The sequence below is a fragment of the Phaseolus vulgaris genome, chromosome 9, assembly GCF_000499845.2.
Source record: "Phaseolus vulgaris cultivar G19833 chromosome 9, P. vulgaris v2.0, whole genome shotgun sequence".
Classification (NCBI taxonomy): Eukaryota; Viridiplantae; Streptophyta; class Magnoliopsida; order Fabales; family Fabaceae; genus Phaseolus; species Phaseolus vulgaris.
Genome location: NC_023751.2, coordinates 13,407,175 through 13,431,007, shown reverse-complemented (window position 1 = coordinate 13,431,007; position 23,833 = coordinate 13,407,175). Strand labels below are relative to the sequence as shown.

At 28.4% G+C, this 23,833-nt stretch overlaps 4 protein-coding genes and 3 non-coding genes across 8 annotated transcripts; 4 read left to right on the top strand and 3 right to left on the bottom strand.

The window, feature by feature from the left end:
* Nucleotides 1-10,799: 10,799 nt before the first annotated feature.
* On the top strand, nucleotides 10,800-11,922 carry LOC137820368 (uncharacterized). Its single transcript, XM_068624422.1, has 2 exons — nucleotides 10,800-11,059; nucleotides 11,145-11,922. The coding sequence occupies exons 1-2, from the start codon at nucleotides 10,839-10,841 to the stop codon at nucleotides 11,644-11,646; spliced, it is 723 nt and encodes a 240-aa protein (XP_068480523.1). The 5' UTR covers nucleotides 10,800-10,838; the 3' UTR covers nucleotides 11,647-11,922.
* A 1,745-nt stretch (nucleotides 11,923-13,667) lies between these two features.
* Nucleotides 13,668-14,919, bottom strand: LOC137821383 (NAD(P)H-quinone oxidoreductase subunit U, chloroplastic). Its single transcript, XM_068625947.1, has 5 exons — nucleotides 14,534-14,919; nucleotides 14,372-14,433; nucleotides 14,192-14,281; nucleotides 13,969-14,115; nucleotides 13,668-13,876 (listed from the first exon to the last, which is right to left on the bottom strand). Exons 1-5 carry the CDS (start codon nucleotides 14,844-14,846, stop codon nucleotides 13,775-13,777), a joined length of 714 nt encoding a protein of 237 aa, XP_068482048.1. The 5' UTR covers nucleotides 14,847-14,919; the 3' UTR covers nucleotides 13,668-13,774.
* A 41-nt stretch (nucleotides 14,920-14,960) lies between these two features.
* On the top strand, nucleotides 14,961-15,032 carry TRNAD-GUC (transfer RNA aspartic acid (anticodon GUC)). The gene has a single exon. It is a non-coding gene; the product is annotated as a tRNA-Asp (tRNA).
* A 73-nt stretch (nucleotides 15,033-15,105) lies between these two features.
* TRNAD-GUC (transfer RNA aspartic acid (anticodon GUC)) lies at nucleotides 15,106-15,177 on the top strand. The gene has a single exon. It is a non-coding gene; the product is annotated as a tRNA-Asp (tRNA).
* A 75-nt stretch (nucleotides 15,178-15,252) lies between these two features.
* Nucleotides 15,253-15,324, top strand: TRNAD-GUC (transfer RNA aspartic acid (anticodon GUC)). The gene has a single exon. It is a non-coding gene; the product is annotated as a tRNA-Asp (tRNA).
* A 1,753-nt stretch (nucleotides 15,325-17,077) lies between these two features.
* Nucleotides 17,078-17,694, bottom strand: LOC137820369 (uncharacterized). The gene has a single exon (XM_068624423.1). The coding sequence runs from the start codon at nucleotides 17,692-17,694 to the stop codon at nucleotides 17,329-17,331; it is 366 nt and encodes a 121-aa protein (XP_068480524.1). The 3' UTR covers nucleotides 17,078-17,328.
* On the bottom strand, nucleotides 17,127-22,219 carry LOC137820367 (mechanosensitive ion channel protein 10). 2 transcript variants are annotated; one of them, XM_068624421.1, is made up of 6 exons: nucleotides 22,082-22,219; nucleotides 20,082-21,507; nucleotides 19,847-19,967; nucleotides 19,441-19,734; nucleotides 19,166-19,368; nucleotides 17,127-18,819 (listed from the first exon to the last, which is right to left on the bottom strand). In XM_068624421.1, the coding sequence occupies exons 2-6, from the start codon at nucleotides 21,491-21,493 to the stop codon at nucleotides 18,555-18,557; spliced, it is 2,295 nt and encodes a 764-aa protein (XP_068480522.1). In that variant the 5' UTR covers nucleotides 21,494-21,507; nucleotides 22,082-22,219; the 3' UTR covers nucleotides 17,127-18,554. The 2 variants fall into 2 exon arrangements, with proteins under 2 accessions (XP_068480522.1, XP_068480521.1); XM_068624420.1 differs by lacking the exon at nucleotides 22,082-22,219 and adding an exon at nucleotides 21,844-22,060.
* Nucleotides 22,220-23,833: the final 1,614 nt, after the last annotated feature.

Here is a 23,833-nt window from a genome sequence, read left to right as displayed (position 1 = left end):
TGACTGTACTACGTACACGAGCAGATGATCTTACAGGTGTCTGAGAATCAGAAGAGTTTTAAGGCGTTGATTTTGAAACTTATATTGTAAATATTTTTATTTCTATATGTCCTAATCATGTATTAGGAATGTCTTGAAAAACTTTGTGCTTGTATAGAAATAAGTAGAATCTGTATTGTAATAGTTAGAGGTATTTTTCCGGGGTGTTACAGTGTTTTCTGACTTATTTATTGTTAATGTAAAATTTAAATATAATTTTATATGGAGTTGTTAATGAGAGTTTTGTTTTTTTTTTTAACCTGTAACTTTGATTGTGTTTGGATATTGTGGTTCCGGGTTGAGATATTTATGAAATATCTCTTTTATTATATTATATTTTTTGTTAATAAAAAAAAAAAAAATTTATAGCATAATTTTATAAACTAATTTTCCCCAATTAATTTCTAATTTAGCCTATTTTAAATTTGTTTATAAACTTTATACCATTATAAATTACAATGTTATTTATAATTTGTTTGCAAAAGTATATTCACGTTAAACTAAACTAGTAGAAAGTCACATGTTTTCGTATGTGTATCTACATTTCTATTATATTAAAATATTACAAATTTTAAATTAAAATATTACAAATTTTAAATTAAAATAAGATAATAGTTTTATAAAAAAATTTGAAAAGTTATATAGTTATTTTTAAGTTGATGGATTCTTTATCTAACTTTTAGATTGAGATATTTACTTATGTTATCAAATAATGAATTTGTTTTATTTTAGTTAAATAAAAGATAAAATTGAATAATTAAAAATAACACCAAAATAATTACACAAAAGTTATAATAAATAATTACATTAATACAACGTACGATTCATTTATTAGCTATTATAATGATTATAGTTATGAATGAAATTAGATGTAAGATAAACTTTTCCTTTTTAAGTACAAAACAAATTACATGACATCGTACAAAATAAAAGACTCTCATCCTTCTTTTATATATAAAGCTTTTATATTAGGCATTATTATGTAATTTGGCATCTCAGCTCCAAGAAATAACAATCATTTATTATCACATAAAAAAAAAAAAAAAATTATGGGAGGTTAGACCAAAACTCATATGTTAACAAAAATGAAACATAGATAAATTATACCTAGGTGGAAACCTATTACACCAATGAAATGAGTCTCTATGAATAAATCTTAAGTTAGACAGTTTATCCGCACATACATTCCCTTCAAGAAAAAAAATGTGAGTAATCTTAAACCTTATTTTCCCACAGTAATTGAGACAAGTGTTCTACCAATTGCGAAGCATTCAGGGAATCATAATTCTAACAATAAATGTCCCACTAAACAAGACAAAATCACATTCAATAAAAAAACTCTCATCTTACAACTTGTTTTAATGATATAATAATATATATTTTTAATTTATATTAAAATATAAAATAAATATGATTAAAATAAAAATATTTTGAGTTTGAATGTGGTCAACATTTCAACACCCATAAGTAAATGCATGATTTTTTGAAGAAAAAAAAACATGCAAAAAGGAATGATTTGAAGTGTTTAAATTTTATAAAGTAATTGACTAAAAATTGATGAATAAAATTTAGTGAAAAATTTAGATAATGATTAAAATCAGATAATAAGGTAGTAATTATGAACAGAAAATGATTAAAAAGTTGAGAGACAGGGTGCAGGTGTGAGGTGGGGTGGCCCCCCAGTGTGGTTTTGAAATTTGAAGGAACAGCAAATTAATGGCGGAGACAAGAGAAGGACACACAACTTTCCATTCTATACTTCCAAAACACTGTCTTCTCTAAACACGTGTCTTAACAAAACCATCCCTTCGCCCCACCCTCTTTATTACACACATTTCCAACCTAAATAACACAAACAAAAACAGACACTCAAATAACAAACATCAATGCCATCATCTCCTTTTAAAACCTTTCAAAATCCTACCCACTCAACCAAATACATCTCCTTTTAAAACCATCAAATGAATATTAATATCTAATCAATTTCATAATTTACATATAACCATTCAAAATAGGAAAAATAAGTTTTTTTTTTCCAAGAGATAATTTGCTCATTTATTTATAACATACTCATATTTTCAAATTTATTACATGTAATCTCTCCACTTATTTATTGTGTAAGAGCTTGAACATTTTGAAATCGAAAATTTAAAAGTTTAAAATAAAACTCTCTAATAAAAAGGAAAATATATCATGTATATTCCTACTTTTCATGTGAAACTTAATTTTTTTTATGCTAAATCCTCTCCACCCAAAACTTTCATGTGAACATCATATTGCTAAAAAAATAAAATAATAATAATAATAATAATAATATTATTATTATTATTATGAATATGCTCGGAAAAATAAGTTATTTCACTATAAGATTTTTAATGTGGGGATGAACTCACATAAAATCTACATTAAATATACATATAACATAAAAAAAATAAAAATTATATATATAACTACATTAATCAAATTTAACAGTTTATAAATAAAAAATGAAGTAAAAAATATAAAAGAAAATAAAACAACTTAAACATAGTAAAAATAACATATAATAAATTTCTATAAGTGTAATAATATAATATTCCAAAAGTTAAAAAAACAACAATATTAAATATATAAATTTCTCAAATTGAAAAGAAAAATGTAAAAAAAAAACTGAAGAGAGATACCGACTATTCTATATAGTGTGCAAAAATTAAAACTTCAGAAATTAAATTCAACGTATAAGATTAATTGAGATTAAAAATCTTATAATCTAAATTATCTACAAAATAAAATCAATTATTTTAATCAAAGTAAAAGAGTTGTTTAAATGAATATTAGGGGAGAAGATTAAGAGGTTTGATGAATAATATTATTTATATTATAAATTTAGTTTTGACGGTATAAAATAGAAAAAATATAATAGTTTCATTATTTTATTTTTCTTGATTCATGATTTATTTAAAGTTTTTTTTATCTTACTTCTCTTCATTTCTTTAGTGTTTCTCAAGAGAAAGATTTAATTTATAGCAAACATAGAACAATTGGTAAGAATAAGTTAAGTTTTGTTTTCCTCTTTCAATCTCAAGTTTTCTCCTTTTGGGTGGTGTGGGAGGTTTAGATTGAGAAAATATGTTTTATTGGGTGTCAGAAGATATATCACAAAAAAATCAGTTTTTATTAGAATAAAAATTTATAAATTAATCACTAATTAATTAAATATTAATTTAAATTTTAAAGTAATTAGTGTTTAAAATATTGATAACGAATATTATATATCAATTTAAAATTATTTTATAAATTTTAATAATAATAAAAAATATTTTAGATATTAATAATATTTAAATTAATTAATATAGTAATTAATTATTTCTTCTTAATAATTAATTTTTATTTGATATTTTTTTTTGTATGTATGTCTATATAATACTCATATAATTGTGATGTGTTTATTTGTTATTGTTAAGTTTGACTCTTTGAAATTTATATAAGAACAATTGAGTATCATTTTTCAGATTAAAAAAAGTTAAAATTAGTCTTGATTTAAATTAGAATATAAATTAAGAAAATAACTTAAATTGGAGGAAACTCTTATATATGAATTTGAGGTTATGTATTGGACTGGGCTTTCTGAATATGTATGCTTTTTAATATTAAAATTTGATTAATAATATAGTTGGTCTATGAATTTATCAAATTACTTATAATGATTTGAAAATTGACTACCATTATGACTTTAAAAACCAAAATTCTTCTATGTTATTATTATTGTGATTGGGTACATTGTACAAATGTTGAATTGGAATTGTATCACATCATAATTGTTTTGACTCAAAATTTGAGTTTTTTTGGAACTATTTATTTAAAAAAAAAATTAAGTATAAAAAGTGTAGAGATGATATGATATGATAGGGAAATTTAATTGGTGTTGTTATTAACCAAATTTTTGTTTATAAGTGAAAAATTAAAGTGTTATGGTTAATGGTACATGAGATTATTGATTTTGGTTGATTTTTTTATATATTTGCTGGTCTATTGTTTTCTTATCCGCTTAGTAAATTTAAAGGAAAATCTTAAGAGTCTTGCTATGTGAAAATTCCTCGAGAGAAATAAGATAAGAAAATTTAAATTACTCAACAAAATGAAATTTTGTTCAACGGATTAGATTTGAGAGTTCCTAAAAGAACTTAATTTGTATTATTTAGTTTTATGTTTTGGATAGTTTTAATCTATTTAAACAATTTTATGAATGTATTTATAAATATTACATATTTGATGGTATAATTGATTCCGTTATTAAAATTTGATACATTATACTTGTTGAATAAATTTTCTATTTGTTGATGTGTATGAAAGATTATAAGATAACATTTTTTTTCCAATTATGTATAATTATTAAGGTGATAGTTGTTAGTTAAACTTTGATAATGAATTAAATATTAATTTAAAAATTAGTTTATAATTTTTATTAATAATATAAACTATTTTATATATTAATAATTATTTTAGTATCTAAAATAACATATAATTTAATCAATATAGTAATTAAGTAATTTTTATCTCCAAAATTAATTTTAATTTAATATTTTTTTTTGTGTGAGGTGAGATAAACTTACTAATAAGGTAATTTAATTATAATTATGGTAATATTGAATAGGGATTAAATACATGATATATATATATAGGTTTTACTGAAGTTTGAACGAACATATATGAAAATATGAAGTGGTCCAAATTTTTCTAATTTTTTTTACAGTTATTTTGTATAATAAATGTTCAATAAACTATCTTATTTTAGATAAGTTTATTACAAGAAAATAATTAAATAAAAAAATTAAAAGATTAAAAATATTTAGTTGTTATATTAATTAATGAGATATTATTTTAAAAATTAAAAAATATTAATATCTAAATTACTTATTATTATTATTATTGATAAATAGTTTATAAATTGATATCTAATTAGTTATAAAAGTTTTAGTTACCAACTTTAGAATCTAAATAATTAGTAATTAAAATCTTGGTAGTTAATTAGATATCAATTTAAAAACTATTTATGAATAATAAAAATTAATTTAAAATGTCAATAATTTTTTTAAGTCTCTAATATTGTATATAATTTAGTTAATATAATAAATAATTATTATTGTCTCTAAATCTATTTAATGATTTTATAGTAGTGATTTTTAATTAGAATAAAATTATATTTTGATTTCTGAAGTACTTCATAATATGCTATATGTTAATACTAGAATTTTCAACACAATAATTTTATTTCAAAATTATCGAATCTAAATTTATTTCATTTATTTATTTTTGTGTCTTTAATATAAAATGAATGAGATTGATTATTATTATTAAATAATTAATGTAATTTACATAAATTATTTTATTAATACTAAGTTATCTTACTTCTTTGCATTTATTTTATAACTAATTCAAAAAAAAATCTACACTATGTAACATTGAAGATAGGCTCGTTTAGTTATGATAATTTATTTCCATAATTTGATTTTGTAAAAGCAAGTGTTTTGGAATAATTATATTCAAATTATTTAAGTCAATATATATATAATTGTATTTATTTGGTGTTTCTTTTTTTAAGTAACGATATAGGGGTGGTTAAAAAATAATAATGAAACAAATGATTAATTTTAAAAAATAAAAACTAAATAATAATAATTTTAGTGTTAAAATTTTAATTTTATTAATTTTGTTTGAATTTCGTTAATGGTTTAAAAATAATTGACATGTGTTTGGTCTCTTTAGTAATTCTCTCACTTGCTTATTTGAAAAGATAATTAACCTTGTATGCAATTAACTTTGAATGAAATATTTAAATTTAAAAAACAAAAATGAAAGATAAAATATTCCTCTAATGTTAATGATATATTAACATTTTTTTAATAAACATGTGATAATTACTAAAGGCTAAAAATCAAATACATACTCAATAATCCTAACCATTAGCAATTCAAACAAAACTAACTCAATTAAAGATTTTATAGCAACACTATTCATAAAAGAGTAAAATATATTAATATTAAAATCATAAAAGAGTAAAATATATTAATATTAATATTAAAATCATGAAATTGAAACTAGTTTTAGAGACAAAAAATAATTAGTTACTATAGTAACTAATTAAAGATGATTTTAAAAACTAAAAAAATTATTGGTTTCTAAATTAATTTTTATTATTGATAAATAGTTTTTAAATTAGCATCTAATTAACTAACCAGATTTTTGTTACCAAATTTAGAATCTAAATATTTAGTAGTTAAAACACGGGTAGCTAATTAGATATCAATTATCAATAATAGAACCTAACTTATAAATCAATAATTTTTTAGTCTTTAAAATAATTTCTAATTTAGTCATAATAGCAACTAATTATTATTTATTTTTAAAATTAGTTTCTATTTAATGATTTTTCTGTATTACAACTATTTATCCATAATAATATAATACTTTAAAATATAGTTTAATATAAACATGATACTATAAAAGGGAAAAGATAAAAAAAATACACATAGTAACAATTTTGTATCATAATTTTTTTTATACAAAAACAAATTTAAAGTAACATAATTGACAAAAAATATATAAACCGCCTTATGTAAATAAAAATACATAAACTATGTTCTATATAATAATGAAATTAAAATTTTATAAATTAAATTTATTTTAATATATAATATTTTTAAAATTAAAATTGTCTAAATTAAAACGTAGTTATACTTTAATAATAATATAATAATATTACAATTATGTAGAGTATCATAACGTAGTTAAAAAAATAATAAAATTCATTCATAATTATATCATATATTATATAATATATATTTTAAAATTATAATTGCCAAATGAATTTAATGAAAATAAAAATCACACTAATAACTCGCACTAATAAGTATAAAAACAAAACGTAAAAGAAACTAATATTATGATCGTAATATTAATAAGAAATGGCATTAAAATAGTAATAATACACTAGTCTATAATAAATAGTAAAAAATATAATAAAACAAATAAATACTAATTTAATAATATCATATGGTAAGATATTGTTGAAGACTAAATCAAGTTTTATTTTTTTTTAAAATTTTTTATGTTAGATATTATTATAGAAATTAATATCTTAATTAAGCTCTCAAGTAATAACAATCATTTATTATTATATAAAAAAAATATTATTTAAAAAAAAAATACAAATTTTATTTAATAAGTCATAAAGTCTTTTTTTTCTTATTGCCTAACACATATTTAAGAGGTTACAGGGAATATACCATAGACAGTAGTCTGAATTGGTATCAGGAGAGCATAATACAAGTTATTTCAAGAATAGTGAAACACATTTATTCTTTTTATATATTTTTATTAATTTTTTCTTCATTTTCTTTACATTTATTTTCAATCATAATTTTTATTCTACTAATTTAATTTTGTAGGACATGAGGTTTAATAGAGTTAAATTTTTAAATAGATAAAACATAGAAAGATTATGAATAAAGAACATAGTGAAGAGAGAATGAGATATTATTAATGATATATATATATATATATATATATATATATTACAAGAAAAATTAGTTTTAGCGGAAGTTTATTTTTATATTATTTAGGGTTAAAACCTCTATTAAGTCATTTATTCAGAGTTGTAATTTATCCCGCTAAACCATCATTGGTGAATGTGTTCCCTGAGGAAAAGTCTTTCAGAACCCCGGTTAAATATCACGAGTTTAAGAACATACCATGAGTTTCAAAATTTCAGTAAAATGATTTACCGTTTGAAATAATCTTCAATCCCATTTTCAGGCTCATGGCCACCACCGACAGTCCTAGCAAGAAATCACAATTCAACTACGCTTATATATATATTATATCTAAGGAGAAGAAACACTCAATAAGGCATTATTTTTTTCTTACTCCAACATTGTTTCTTCCATCACTTTACTACCCCAACTTGGGTCTCAAGCCATTCTTACCTAGCTCAACAACAATTGGTGTTTATCACTGCTTTATATATCTTCAATAATTACATTATCTATCAGATGTGAGTTTCAAAGTCATGCGTGTTCTTGACTAAAGATTGCAAAAACATATTATGAGGAGAAATTAACTTTATTACTTCTCACTTTTACAATGAATTAATTATTAGATGCATTTTAAAATAAAGGCCTTAATTTAAAATATTTCAAAATTATGAGAATTAAACATTAACAATTATAACTAAGATTGAAATTGCACATAAAATATACGTACATCAAAAGTTAAAACAAAATAAGTGAGGGTTTTTGAAGTATGAGCTAGTAAAAAAAAACTAGGAATTATATAAACCAACTACCATCAATCACAAAAAAATATGCAAATAATGTTGAAATACTTATTATCCAAGATTAGTTGTTGAAATACTTATTTTCCAAGATTAGTTGTTGAAATACTTATTATCCAAGACTATTTTGCTGAGTTTTTAAAATAAATTTTTGAAACTTTAAAAAACTTATTTCTAATATAAAGTTACACTTTCAAAATTTTAGAGAATTTAGTTATAAAATATATTAAAACTATGTATTTTTTAATTATTTATTTATAAATATATTTAATTATATTTATTTATTGAACTTTGAAAAATCTGGAGTGTTTTTATTGAGATTATACAATAAATCTTTGAAATTTAACAAAGATTAACTTCCATTAATTTACTAGGTTTTAGAATAAACCATTAAAATTTAACGAAGGTTAAAAAAACCTCTTTTACTTTGCTGAGGTTTTAAAATAAACTTTTGGGATTTAATTTAACGAAGTTTAAAAAAATCTCCATTGTTTGAAATTTAACGACAGTTAAAAATACCTCCATTATTTTATTGAGATTTTAGAATAACTTTTGAAACTTAATAAATGTTAAAAAAACCTCTATTAATTAAATCATTTTCTAGGGTTATATTAACCTCTGCTAAATAACCTCAATTAAAACTATTTTTTCTTGTAATTATATATATATATACAGTACGAGAAAATCATGAAATTGAAAACAGTTTTAGAGATAAAAATTAATTAGTTGTTATAGCGACTAAATTAAAGACCATTTTAAAGACTAAAAGTTATTGATTTCTAAATTAGTTTCTATTATTGATAAATAGTTTCTAAATTGGTATCTAATTAGCTACAAAGGTTTTTGTTACCAAATTTAGAACCACGAAATCAACCAATAAGTGTTATTTTTCAATTATAAAGTAGAAGATGTAAATGTAATATCATAATTTACTTTTCTGTTTTATTCATTTATGCAACATGTCTTTGGCATTGTATGATGACAATATTCTTATTATTGTGCTAACGCAAATAGCGTCATAAAATACACGAAGACAACAATTTAATCAAACTTATAACATAACTATTAAAGAAAAAAATAGTAGAATTTTGTTCATTGAATGAAAAATGGAAAGGAAAAAAAAAAGTACCAGATAAAAGTGCGTGAGTGAGAGTGAGAGGGGTTAGTATATGAGAAAGAGAGGGCTTAGGGAGAAAAGAGGAGGTGTGTTAATCTATGAGCGAAATGAATGAGAAAATGGATCGGAAGATGGAAGAACAAACAAGCGAAACACTTACGTTTTGGAATTTGATTTTGATTGGGACGGTGGGAGGGTTAAGAATAAGGGAGGTGGTGGTGATGGAGAATATGGAGGGGAAGTGTTGATGGTGGTGGTAAAGAATATGAATGATTTAACAAAGTTTTTTTGCGAGCCCAAAGCAAAGAATAGAGAAACATTCATTATATTTTCTTCTTTTATTATAATATTTTTTATGATTAATGATGATTGAGGATGATTTTTTGATTTATTGATTATTGGTGTTCTTATGTGAAGATTATATGCACATTAATTATAATTCATTAAGCAGCTTATGTTTTTACAAGTTACGGGCAAGGATATTTTTTGTAACTAATATAACTTTGTTCTCTCTTTTTATAGCAACCTTGTAATAATATATTCTATAATTTTTATAATAAAATATCCTAAAAATTCACACTATTTCTCATCTAATATATTTATTATAATTCCATTCACACTATTTGTTTTCCCTTCGGTATTCTTACAAAATTTAATATTTTCATTTTTTTTTACATTTTCAACCTGTTAGAAAACCAATCTTTAATAACCGTGACTTAAATTATATTTAAAATCCTTTATGGAAGAATTCTGAAAATCAAACTTAATTTCTCTCGAAATATAAATGAGTGTTTTTACGAAGTGGACTTTAAGCGTAACTCAATCCCATAAAACTGACTCTTGGAGTATAAATCCAACAAACACTCGCCATGATAGACTCGAAATGGCTCTGATACCATATTACGAAGTGGACTTTAAGTCTAACTTAACCATATAAAACCGACTCTTGAAGTGAGGTTTGCACCACTTATACACAATGAAATGTCATAATCTCTAGTCGATGTGCGATCTCCAACAAGTGTTGTCATCGAAGATTATGATGAACATGATTAATATCGATTATCTAATAGATAAAAATAATTAATAGTATAAATAAATGCATACTTTATTTGTTTTATAAAATTAAGATAAATTTAAAATTCACTTTTTAATAATATCTAATATTTTAAATATATGTCTAATTATGTAAATTATTATTTTATTTCATAATTTAATTTATATTTATAATATGAAATTATTATTTTTAGAAAAAAATAAATAAAAAATAAAAATATATATATATATATATATATATATATATATTGGATCTTTCTTTTCTGGTATGAAGTAGAATGCTTTGGTTTGCTCTTGCACCCTCACACTCCCTACCAAATGGCCAACACCTATCATCAACTCACCCTTCACGCTTCTTCCTCATCCACTTTAAGCCCTAACCACACTCCTCACCAATTCCATCATCTTCAACACTGCTACTATCCTCACTTTCTCCATAACCAACATTCTCACCAATTCTTCCAACAACAACCCCAACATCTGGGACTACTCAATTCTCTCCACCCCCAAGAACAATCCACAACCACTCTGTCGTTTTGGTATATACAATTCCATTTTCTTCTTACACTCATTTTATAATTCTGTTTTCTCCATTACCTACTCTGCGTTCTGTTGGTGTTGCAGGAAAGCATTCAACACAGTGCTCTCTGATGCAAAGCACCAAGAGGAGAATGAGAACATCGCGGAGCTTGAAGATGTGTACAAAACGGGTCGTAACGAAGACACACCATGTGCAGTGTGGAATGAGTGGGAAATGTTAGCGGAAACAGTTGACATTGAGAGTGGACGCGCGAGGAGGGGTAGGAAAAGGAGGAGAAAGAAGAGAGAGGAAGAAGAAATTGTTTCGTTTTTTAAGAGGTTGGTGAAGCGTGTGGTTAAGCAGCAGGAGGTTCTACAGAACAAATTGGTGGCGGCGATTGAGCGAATGGAGAAAGGAAGATTGGAATGGGAAGAGGGTTGGAGGCGTCGAGAAGCGGAAATTCACGACAGAGAAGCGCTTATGAAAGCACGTGAGCGAGATCTGGCTGCTAAGAGAGACTCTTCCATTGTCTCCAGCTTGGAGAAAATAACCGGTCGAAGGTTCGTTCTCGTTTCTGGGAAAGGTCCTACAGTACATCAAAATTAACATCTAGCGTGTTTTTTTGGTTTCAATTTTTCATGTTTTTTTGTGATTTGTGGAAGTTATTAGATACAATTTTGGCGTCAATATTTTGAAACATGGTATTGAACGATAAAAATGGCGTTACGGGGAAGAAACATGTTGAGTGGTGAATCTTGAATTTAGAGGTAGAGTGATGGAAATTGGTGAGAGTTGAGAATGTGGAATGAGATAATAATATCCTGGAACAGAGTTGGGTACTGCAGTTTGGATTCTCAAAAACCAGTTCTTAATTTTGTGGTTTGTCCTGCTTCTGTTTTTTTCTTATCTTATTCCCTCAACCAGATATAGGTGCTGAACATTTAGATTTTTTTTTTATCCCTTCTTTTTAACTTTCATATTTTACGTCTAAACGTCATAATCTAGTAATTTTTATATATTTTATAATATTGTCACGCTTTTTTTTGTACTTAATATCTAAAAAATCAAAATTATCAAAATAAAACAAGAATATCTCTTGTACTACTATTTGTTAAAAACACGAGTAAATTTCTCTGATATATCTCGTAGTTTTTTTATATATCTAACTTAATATATTTTAAAGAATTAATAGAGTTACGGGAATGAAAAAACAAAAATGTAATTACAATCTCAGAAAATATATTTGAAATAATCAACAAATTCTCCAATAAAAAGTAATTATCAATAAAATTAATAAATATTCATCGCATAAATTACTTAAATGAGAGACAATTTTATTTGAGTTAAGGAAGAGAAACTAACTAAAAAAACACCTATAAAAAATGATGAAATCTTTATCATATCACCTAATTCCTCACAATAACAAGGGTGGAGTAAAAAATCATTTATCATGTTATATAAGAGTAAAAAATCCTGCTGCCAAGACACCGCACCACCCTGAGCTCTTCTTTCTCTTCATTGCTGCTATTCGTTGCTTGTGTCCTCTAACAAGTTTTTTGTTAGTCTGTAGATAACTATATTTTATCTATTTTGGTCATAATTATTACATTTTTTTATTTATTTTACATCCATCCATATAAAAAAAAATTAAATTTATTACATAATGATATTTATATTAAATTTAAAACTAATATAAATACTCATAAATAACTTATATAAATATTTATCTATAACTTATATAAAATATCAATTTTGAAGTAACTACATTCTTTGGCATCAAACTCAACATTATAATTAAATTAAAATAGTTTCAATTAATATCAGGTATGTCTTAAAATAATATTTGAAATAATAAAATTATGCATTTTAATAAATGAAAAGTATATAATAATAACACGCTATTTTATAAAATAATATTTTTTAGGAAAAAATTGTATAAATTACAATAACATAAGATATATAAAATAGAAACACATGTGAATACATATATTCACCGTAATTTTATTAGTTTTAAATATTTATATATACATTACATACTAATATATTTTTTTGATAAATTTAAAATAATTGATACATTTATTAAAAAATATAGATCTTAAAAAATATTTTAGGCATGTGTTACTGCAATAGTAACATAATTTTGCTAACAGTTTTATACTTAAGTCATTTTCTTGAGTTAATAAATATTGACATACAACAATATCTTAGACGTTTGAAAGTCTAACTTTATTTTATAGAAAGAACATTTTTTTTTATCAGCATTTACTCAGGCAATTAACAGTGTCTTCCGAGACAAAGTTGTGTCCCCCAAATTCATGTTCTTTGTCTTAATTCGTAAGAACACTCCTAAATTAAGTTATGTTCATCGTTGCACATTCTTCTGCATTATTAGCAAGATTATTTGAAACCGATCAAGTCCAGTTAGTTTATTTTGTGACAAAGATGGTAACACGACATTTTTACAATACAGACAGCATAGGTGAGGATTGGCATCGTAATATGGGTAAGAGAGTCTTAAAAACTATTTAAACAACTTAAAAGAATTTCAATCCAAATTTTGTTACACATTTTTTTAAGAAGCTTTATGTTGAAATTATGCCTAAAATAAAAGTGTGTTAAGCAATGTGTTTCCCAAAAGATTACCTTTCATTTCATATTTTTCATATTTGATAAGAATAGGGAAAACATTCCTTCATCAAACTCGCTTTAAAACATTATAAAATTAGTGTTTCTTCTATTGGTTTAGGGCAATAGCTATAGATAACACAACTCCTAGAACTAACCATCCCAATGTGAAATACCCAACCACTCTCGTTGGTCCAACATCCTCAGTGTCCTGCCATGAGAGTTATGAATGACATTTATAAATAAGCATATTAGTTTTTATTTTGTAACTACAAGAAGATAGATTATGGGAAGCAGAGGTACCAGTTGTGGAGGATCTTCCTCTGGGATTTTTGTCTGTGTTATGTCAACCTCGAACGGCCAAATGAATGTCTCTGTGTTCTCTACTCTGGCCAAGCTCCAGTCATAGATTCTTCTTTCTTCTTCCGAGGACAGGATGATGTATGATTCCTACAAAACCTAGTTGTTGATCATGAACAAACAGCACAAAAGTAATTCGAATTTTGAATACATGTATGTTACTGACTTTCAGAAGTTCCAATTTCTTCTCAAGTTCGTCTTCCTCTAAATTCTGACTCTTCAATTCTTGAATCTTATTGCTGTAGGCAACCCCTACCTGTGTTTAGTTGAAGTGCAGAGAGAGGTGTAAAACATTATAAGTAACTAAGTTGAAACAGAAAACCGAATTAAGGTGGTTACTTCGGACCATGTCAAAGGGACATCCTCTTGGAACACCTAGCCTACCATAATGATCCGTATCTGTAATTGCTGCATTCTAAACCACGTCTTCGTCAATTAAAAGCTCATTTACGCGTCTAAATAATAAAATCAGATGCTATATTATGCATAAAAAACCTGAAAAACTTACGTAAGCCACGGAGAATCCTTTCGACGTTTAGAGCTGAAATTAACGATGAAGGTTCCTTGGGAATTTCAATGGAACTCTCTGAATCTACATCTGTGTCGGAGGTCTCAGCTGAGGAGCTTCTGATGCGTAACAATCTCGGAGGTTTGAGAGTAAAACGAATGGTACTTGAGAAACCAAATTTAGGGAGTTGAGGGGTTGGTGGAATATTGTTAGCAGGAAGACATAGTGGGGCAGTGGTAGAGGACACAGCCATTGCTTCTTCACCTTTTGGTGGAACGGAATTGGGCTTTGCTATTATTCTGTTATTAATCATACATGCATGGATGGATAAGGCAACACTTCTTCGCCATTAAAAAGTTATCAGATGTAGTTTCTGTGAACAACATGCGTTTATAGTGATAGCACAGAATTTTGTGAACAAAAGATTGTCGTTGTAGTATAGTGGTAAGTATTCCCGCCTGTCACGCGGGTGACCCGGGTTCGATCCCCGGCAACGGCGTCTTTTAATTTTTATAATTACAATATTACATTTAAACTTAAAATAAATTATGTAAGAAATTATAACAAACCAAGTCGTTGTAGTATAGTGGTGAGTATTCCCTCCTGTCACGCGGGTGACCCGGGTTCGATTCCCGGCAACGGTGTTTTAAAAATTTTTATAATTAAAATATTTATTGATAAATATAATAATATTTATGTAAGGAATTACCACAAATCAAGTCGTTGTAGTATAGTGGTGAGTATTCCCGCCTGTCACGCGGGTGACCCGGGTTCGATCCTCGGCAACGGCGATTTTTTTTCTTATGTTTTCAGAATACGACGTCGTTTATCAGCTTCTTTTTTTTTTCTCTGATCCTTGAGTTGGGTGATGACCGCTTAGAAGAGTTCAATTCGTAAAAGGTTTAGTTACCTTCGTTTGATTCCATGCATTTAAGTTTTTCTGTCTTCATACTAAGCATCATGACAACTGTGTATGTTTCACATTAAGAATAGCTGCGGCCTTTAATTTGGCTTATGTGAAGACACCAAATCCTGAGAGTGTTTCTATTGATTCAATTTTGTAGTGTTTTGTTAAAGGATTGCATTGAAGTCATGTTTTTGTGACATATCCCACATCGGCAGGTTAGAGATTTTTTTGATCTAGTTATTTTTCGTTGATTATTTATTCAGTTCATTTCTTTTGCTAGTTGCATACTTCTCATTTGTAAGCATTGGAAGGGGAACTGTTTCTCTGATTTTATTGCATCAGGTAGAGTAATCTCATCAATCCATCTGATTATGCGTTGAGTCTCAGGTGTATCTCGGTTTACCTGTCAAAGTTAAGATCTATAGTGGGATAAACACATTCTCTTCACGCAACGCTAAACTATTTTTGTCAAAGTTTACATACCCAACTTTGAAGGAAGCTGGTATTTCAAAACAGAATGAGTTCTTGTCTACAATTTTTTTTAAAGAAATATGATAAACTTGAGAAGTTTAACTCTAACTTAATGTCAGTATATTAGTATTCAATTTATACTTAAGTGTTCGTATTTCACACCTTAGTCAGTTAATTAATATAATAAATATTCATCAGACTTCGCCATTGAAAAAAAGAGAGTTGAACTTCAAAAGACTGGAAAATTGTTTTAAAACTCAAATTCAAATGAATATTGTTCCTACTTAAATTCATTATTTTGATCAAATTGCTAGTGATTGTGTATTTCCAACACACCTCTTGGATATTTCTGAATGTGAAAGAAGTTGGAGATTTCCAGATTATTTGACCGAACAACATCCATTGCGATAAGTTTGATGTCATACTAAAATTTAAGTTTCAATCTAATTTAAACTTACAAACTACTAAATGAAGGATAGAAGATCTTTTATTTGTGTATTTTATTTTGATTGTACTACAAGATCAAGTTTAATTCAAACTTAATCCTAAAAAGCTAGTAAATAAAGTGAAGATGGTTCTTATTTGTGTATATATTTTTTATCATATTACTGATAGTTAATACCTGTATCATATTAGTGATGGTTACAGGCATCAGTTACCATCAACAAGACTCATTCACTATGGTAGGTATTTTATCTTTGTAGTTTACATTCAAAACCCAGTACACCATAGCTTCATTAAACTTAGGTAATATGAATTTTACAAATTACCGTAATTTAGAATCACTGAACATAATTGAAAATGTGTATCTAATCGTAATCATTGATCTTACTTACATAACATGTATCATAATAAAAGAAATTGATTGAGAAATAACCAAATTGACACAACCTAAAAGCTCAATCAACAACTCAGATTATGCTGATACCAATAAACACAATTAAATCTATTTGATCTTGACACAAATTCATTTCTGGGCATGGCGTGGCTTACTGTATCTGACTGAGGTGAGGTGTTCTTAAGCAGAATGAAGTTGAGGATAAATTCTTCTATATTAAACAGTACTTTACCACATAGGGGTGACACAAAGGGGAAGGCTGAACTCATAACATATTTGTTGGTAGTGTGAATCAAGATTTCAGAATTCTGACAATAGTTCATCATAGTTTTTGACCCACAAACTGCGAGTTCATTCAATATAAAACACATACAACATAAACATGTTGAACCGGGGTTCAAACGCAGTTATTAAATATATTATAAAATTAAGAAGCAGGAGGAGGGTACAGAATAAAGTGGAGCTGAGATACTTAGTATGCATATGATATAGAACAAAACCAGTCGCATAAACTTACTTACATGAAGCAAGAAACGAAACAGTGAGAAAGGCAAAAAAATGAAAAGTAGAGCATAGTTTTTAAGTCCTCTTAACCGGATCAAAGTTGGAAACTCCAACAACTGCTCCAAGTATGGCTACTAGCACAACCCCACCAGCGAAGATGCTGAATAGAAAGTTCTTGAGAGAAGGGGAGAAGTCGGATCCAGCAGCAAGAGCCACCTCTGGGATCACCATAGAGGCTGTGAAGGTTGCGGCTGTGAGTCCTGTCACTGCCTTCTCCTTCAAAGATGCATTAATTTGAAGGTTGGAGTTTGACAGTGGCTTTGTTGAGAGGGTCTTCTTTGGTTGTGGTAGGGGTAATGGCCTGAAGAAGGCTTGGCATGAAGGCTTGCTGTGCGTGACAGAGGTCAGAGACAAAGCCACCGGAACAGAAGCAGAAGCCATCTCAGGTGTTGCCTTGGTTTGTGCTTACCTGGTCTGGCCTGAAGAGTCTGGTGAAGATGTTGAAGCTCAGAGACTGGATAATGAAATGGAGATTTTCTGTTAACGTGGCACTTGTAGGTTATCCTACGTGGGATATTCTGTACTTGCTATTGGGAGGATAACGTTATCATAATCTGGAACATTATCCAATTAAGACCTCCTATTTAAGGGTACCTCTGCTCAGAAGAATACCCTCTCTGGTTAGAAGCATGTAGAAACTAACACTACTTTTTATTACTTGATAAAATTTAACTAAGAATAAAAAGTAGAAAAATATAAAGTTGTTAAATTTTTTGATTTTATTTTCTTTAGAAAGCTGTTCATTTCTAGTCTGTATTTCTCATGTTCATAATTGATCTTTGGGAGGAACCAAAAATAGATCAAAATACAAAAACAAGAACTACCCTCATTCAAACAAATTATGAATAACAGAAATAAACAAGGGACCAAAATGGAGAAAAATTAAAGAGACTAAAACCCAATTACTACTAAAAACTTATTTAACAAAAAAGACAATAGACATGACAGAAAAAAGAAGCCAAGCTGCACATAACACACATCAGAAACGATATTGACCTAATCAAATTAAAGGCAGACTCAGAGGATAGAGCTCAATTGTGGGACGAAACTTTACATTGGATCCACTTGAAGGTTGGTACAAGAGTCTTGAATTCATAATTTCTTAATCATATCATATGTAGGAAGTAAAATTGTTAATACTAAGCCCTGTATTTATACTAAAGAACCACTCCCAATTATCACCAATTAAATCAACCAATGGATGAAATGAAACATAGGAGGCTCGCATGTATGCAGTTGATTCATGTATTGAGCACCCTAGGGTCTGGCTCCATACGTTTGAGATGAATTCCTTGTGGAAGAAGGTTGTATCTGATGTTGAGTTCTTCAAATATTTTCTTTATTTCCATCACCAGTTCAGTTCTTCTCCTGTTTTTCTCCCCAAACTCTTGAAAGTTCATTGTGTGGGTAACGTATATACCCATCTTAATCTTGTTTACGTCTTCAATGTCCTTCACTACTAAGCCATGATTAGGGTGCCAGTATTGGGGATTTCTCTCCAGGTACCTTAATTATATAAAAACAAATTAGAACAAAGAAAAACACAGACATACTGTGAGCATGACAGGAATAAGAGTTTATCCTCCTGTTGAAGATGCACACTTGCACTTGCAATAATTCACAATCAAATTTATATGCAACATACTAATTCACAATATACACTTCATAAGGTAAAACTTCGAAGGTATGTTTCCCTTTTTTGGTCATATGTTATTGCATGATCCATGGATGGACCAATAATAATCGGAAGCCATAACTAAATCATTTGATGAGGTGAGTTTTAAGTTTCTAGACAAAAATAAAGGACTATAAAGAATATACTCATTTACTCATGAAGATACAATTAGCTTACCACTTTACTTTTTCTCTGAGTGCCCCAATTTTCTCAGCTGGTGTTGTAAAATCAATTGAGAACTCTACACGGTCGCCCATATCTGGGCTTCTGTAATAATTGCTAATCGGTTTCATGGCCAATACAGAATTTGGATAGTACACTTTTTCATTGTTAAGCTTCAAGAAGACTGTGGTCAGTATATTCATTTCTTCAACCAATAGCTGTCAGATTAACAGAAGGCATTAATATGCAAATCTCAAACAAGGAAACAAAATTTAGTTGCTATAGATTACCTCAACCCCATCAATAACACATCGATCACCAACATCGAATGGATGCATCACAAACACGAAGATGATAGCTTCAAATATGTTCTTACAAGTGTTTCCAAACATGAAAGCTGCAAGTACTAGCTGGGAAGAGAGAAATACAAGTACTTTTGTTGTTGCAATCTCCATTAGTAGAAGCCACACAATTATGTTTACCACTATTAGGATTACTGTCACGAGCTTGTTTAGTTGTATCACAGCAGTTTTGGTGTCGCTTAAGGCATGTGCCAATGATTTGCGTTCCTGATATACCTTCAACTGAAGAACACCAACAATAACAAACATTATGGAGTGATATGTTTGCAACCCAAACAGAATTTCAGTCCTCTCATTATCACGACAATTTTTTAGATGATGTAGTAGACCTTACCAACCAATCTGTTAAGGACTTCCTGGTAATCTGTCCCGTTTCTGCTTCAGCCAGTAAGGGATATACCATCCGCACTTCTTCCTTAATCATGAACCTCCGTAGTTCATCCTCATCAATGTACCTATTCATAATGACAGAACTATTTAGGAGAAACAAGAGAGGCAAATATCACAAAAAAGGAGAAGGACAAATACATTTTACAGACAACTAGAAGTGACAGTGTATATATACTTACGTGCAACCATGGGCAGCAACATTTCTGAAAATGTAATAGGCTGCAGCAATTGCTTCCATCTCATTAGTAATCTCTTTATCAGTCTGTTCATTTTCTCCATCATCAAAACTTTCATCTAGTGCACCAGAGATTGTGGACAGCCCTGAATTTGTCATTGCATCTACCAAGACCTTCATGGTCCACGCAGAAACCTTCTCTTGTTTCATCTGGTGAAGCTTCGCAATATCAATAGTCTCTTTCTTCATTCCACCCTTACCATCAGTACTCCTGAAACTAAAGTGACCAACACTGAGGGATGCCCCAACCTTCTCAGCCTCTTCTACAAGTGGAGGCCCAGAAAGAGTCTGCAGAATGTACTGATGGAATAGCGATTCTTGAATTCGATCAAAGAAAGATTTAACATGAAAATTTGACGCCAAAATCTTCAGCAACAATGTCTTCACGAACCACAGGAATGCTCCAATGAGGAGGGAAACAAGAGTCCATGTTACTCCATTCAAAATCTTTGTGGCCAATTCAGATCGGTGCACCCCCCGGTTAATCAACAGAACCCATGTAAGAAGAACCAAACCAAGCCAAATGAAGAACTGGACACACTTCTTCAGTCCATGGACAAAATACAGCACCTTTTTCCTCAACAAAAAGTTGGTCTCAATCAAGAAAACAATAATGCGCATGAACCATCTGGTAACCAACATGCCACAAAAGGTCGCCAACACAAGCACACACCACCTCCAAATCCCCAAACCCCAAATCTCCGTCCTTCTAAGTTTTTCAACTGTTAAACTAGCCACCAAGCTACTTGTAATGCACACAAAAACAAACCATTCAAACAAAACCTTAGCTGTCACTCTCCTACTGCGTTTGCTTTTACTCAATTCAACTTTTCTGTAAATGATTTCATCGAAATCCTCCCCGCCAGCCGGCCCGGGAGACGCCATCAACGGCGTCTTGGGAGTGATCACAGAAAGGATGGAGACTGTTCTATTAACAGTTCCAGGTTTATTGTTAATAGGCGATGCTTTATATGGTGAACCAACACTCATATTTTCTTGCAAAGTTGAGGTACCATTCTCTTCCAAAAGGGTACCATCAACAGGGTAAGGCTGTTCACCAAACCTTGATTTGGGTTTGGAATACACTGACCTTGTGAGTGATTTTCTCCGAGTGAGATTGGCGTTGGAAGCGGGAACCTTTGGGGGCTTGTTTGGGCTTGGCATGAACCTTATCTCAGGGGAAGCACAGTTCAAAGGTGGCGACTTTGCAGCAACCTCGTTGTCGTTTAACATTCTCTGCGCCATCAAAGATTCACCACCACCCTCATTTGGAATCGCCACCATCACTTCCCTTTTCTTCTCAGCCATGCTCACTTCGCCGCCTTGCAGACCTTGCTTGTCATAATTGGCATCCATTCATAACCCTGCGCCTAAAATGCAAAGTTGACGAATTTAATAAGTGACCAATCACAACAAATGAACACACTGACGCTAGCCTACTATTGAACATGTGTTCTTCCTTTTTAAAATGTTAATGCTATATATCAAGAACAACTTGGATTTGGACTAATAGTATTAGACAAAATGGTACAAATAAAAGAACAATAGAGTATGAAAGGAAACAGATCAGGTGGAGCTGTAACTAGTTATGTTATGTGAGATAGTGAACAGTGGATGACAGATAGAGTTGGTTGGCAAAGGTTGAAAAAACACAAACATAGACACAGGTGTAGCTAAAAGCACCAATGGAGGGTGAAGGTGCTTACATGAGAGTCAAAAACAACGGCCAAGTTTTGAGGGCAAGGAAGAAGACTAATTGAAAAGTTTGAGTCTTTAAACTTTAAAACAGAGAGAGAGAAGGAGAAAGTGAATGGGTTGAAGAAACTCTGGATTTGCATCACAGGTCCCAAGAAAGTCCAAACCTAAGAAGGTAAACAAGTAGCAGAGCAAGTATGCTTTACTAAACAAACATAATTCATCATCATCATGAATCAGAGGACACACCTTTTTGCATCAAACTTGATCTACGGTATAACAATTGCAAGCATCTCTCATAAACATATAAACTCCAATTTTATTGCTAGTTTTTATTTATGATGTAAAGTGATAAGGAACAATACATTGGTACTCCTTGTGTTTACTATAGAATAATTAAAAAATCGAGATTTTTAAGATTGTTTGGTTCGTGTTAATAGAATAATATTAATCTTTTGTTTTTTTAAGTTGTCTTTTTTGTAATTAGTCCCTTATTTATAAAAACTAGTTTAATCAAATGAATAAATTTGTTTCCTTTTACATTGTTAGTGGTGTACTATCTCCTCTCCTTTTACTTTGATGCATGTCCATTTCTCTGTTAAGCCTTTAAGTATGGGGTCTCAGGGCAGTTTTTCTTCCAACCTTCATTTATGTCTTCTTATATTTTATCACATCATAAATCACCTGTGAAATTATTTTCTATGCCAATGTTACAACTAATGTCGTTTCAAATAGAAAGCCAAAATGTTGTTGCAATTGAAAGATAACAAATGTGTAAAATAAAAAATTTAATTAACTTTTTATACAATATTGTTATACATTTATAATAGGGTAGATTTTACTTAATCATCCATAAACTAAATATACTAACCGATAATTACATAATTTTTAAGCTACAGTATTATTTTTTTTCTCAACCTTTTCATTCTCTCTCTTTTTTTAGTTTAATAGAGTTGTTTCTCACATTTTCTTAACTAGATTCTGTCACTCAAATGGTGTAGGATAAAGATCAATTTTAATCAATCAAAATTTATTTTAGAATAAGTTTCCTTTCTACTCTAAAGTATCCCTATATTTATTTTTTTTTGTCTAAATCTTTCAATAAATGTTTTAAGGTTTCACGAGTTAAACTAGTTGAGGTCTTTGGTGTATTTTCAACTATCTTTTTTTTTCTCTTGTGATTGTTTTTGTTTGGTGAACAAACAACTTTTAAATAAGGGAAGCTAAGAATTGACAATTATTGACATTATTGATAATTATAGAATAGTGAAGCTATGAAATGATGTCATTGAGAGTGGTAAGTTCTTTATTTTGACATTACTTGTATAATTGGACATTGTAGTTTTGGTTATAATTTTATGTGTTTTGATTAATCAAACTAAAATTTAATGACTATTTGAAGATGTGAAGTGAAAAAAATAGTATAAAAATGCACTTAAAACTTGGTAATAGGTAAGAATTGAATTTAAAAGATGTGTTTGAAAACATTAATTGGTTAAGCATGGAAGTTTGAGCAAAAGATAATTTTATGTTGATGTTTATGACTAGATATGATGAAAGTTGTGATTTATGATTTTGATTCGATGATTATCCTTGAGAATTTTCTGCATTTTGTAATCTTGAATAATTATAATTTATCAAGCGAATTATATCTTGAGAGTAAATGAGGGTTTTTTTAATTAATTTCTCTTAACAAATAGCAATTTTTCAAATAAATTTTGTAAATCTATTTAACATATAAGATTTTACTTAACTTGAGATAGAAAAACAATTTATAAATTTTCTATTCTTTATTTATTTAATTTTGTCTTTAAATAAAATTTATAATTTTCAATATTACTTCCCTTTACCTTTTTCTGTTTAAGATGGTTACATATGAAGAAAATATTAGTTTGTTCCTTTACGTTAAGATTATATACATGTAAGATTTAGAGTATGTCCTTGACCTCTTTTATTCTATTTTTAAGGTAACCTAACGAAAAGTTATAGAAACACACTTTG

Coding starts and splice junctions, on each gene's coding strand:
- LOC137820368 (XM_068624422.1), top strand. CDS start 10,839: ATGGCCAACACCTATCATCAACTCACCCTTCACGCTTCTTCCTCATCC. Junction 11,060..11,144: donor ACAACCACTCTGTCGTTTTG/GTATATACAATT, acceptor TTGGTGTTGCAG/GAAAGCATTCAACACAGTGC.
- LOC137821383 (XM_068625947.1), bottom strand. CDS start 14,846: ATGATTAATAACAGAATAATAGCAAAGCCCAATTCCGTTCCACCAAAA. Junction 14,434..14,533: donor AAGGATTCTCCGTGGCTTAC/GTAAGTTTTTCA, acceptor TTTAGAATGCAG/CAATTACAGATACGGATCAT. Junction 13,877..13,968: donor AGGAAGATCCTCCACAACTG/GTACCTCTGCTT, acceptor CTCTCATGGCAG/GACACTGAGGATGTTGGACC.
- LOC137820369 (XM_068624423.1), bottom strand. CDS start 17,694: ATGGCTTCTGCTTCTGTTCCGGTGGCTTTGTCTCTGACCTCTGTCACG.
- LOC137820367 (XM_068624421.1), bottom strand. CDS start 21,493: ATGGATGCCAATTATGACAAGCAAGGTCTGCAAGGCGGCGAAGTGAGC. Junction 19,968..20,081: donor GTTGCTGCCCATGGTTGCAC/GTAAGTATATAT, acceptor CATTATGAATAG/GTACATTGATGAGGATGAAC. Junction 19,735..19,846: donor AGTCCTTAACAGATTGGTTG/GTAAGGTCTACT, acceptor GGTGTTCTTCAG/TTGAAGGTATATCAGGAACG.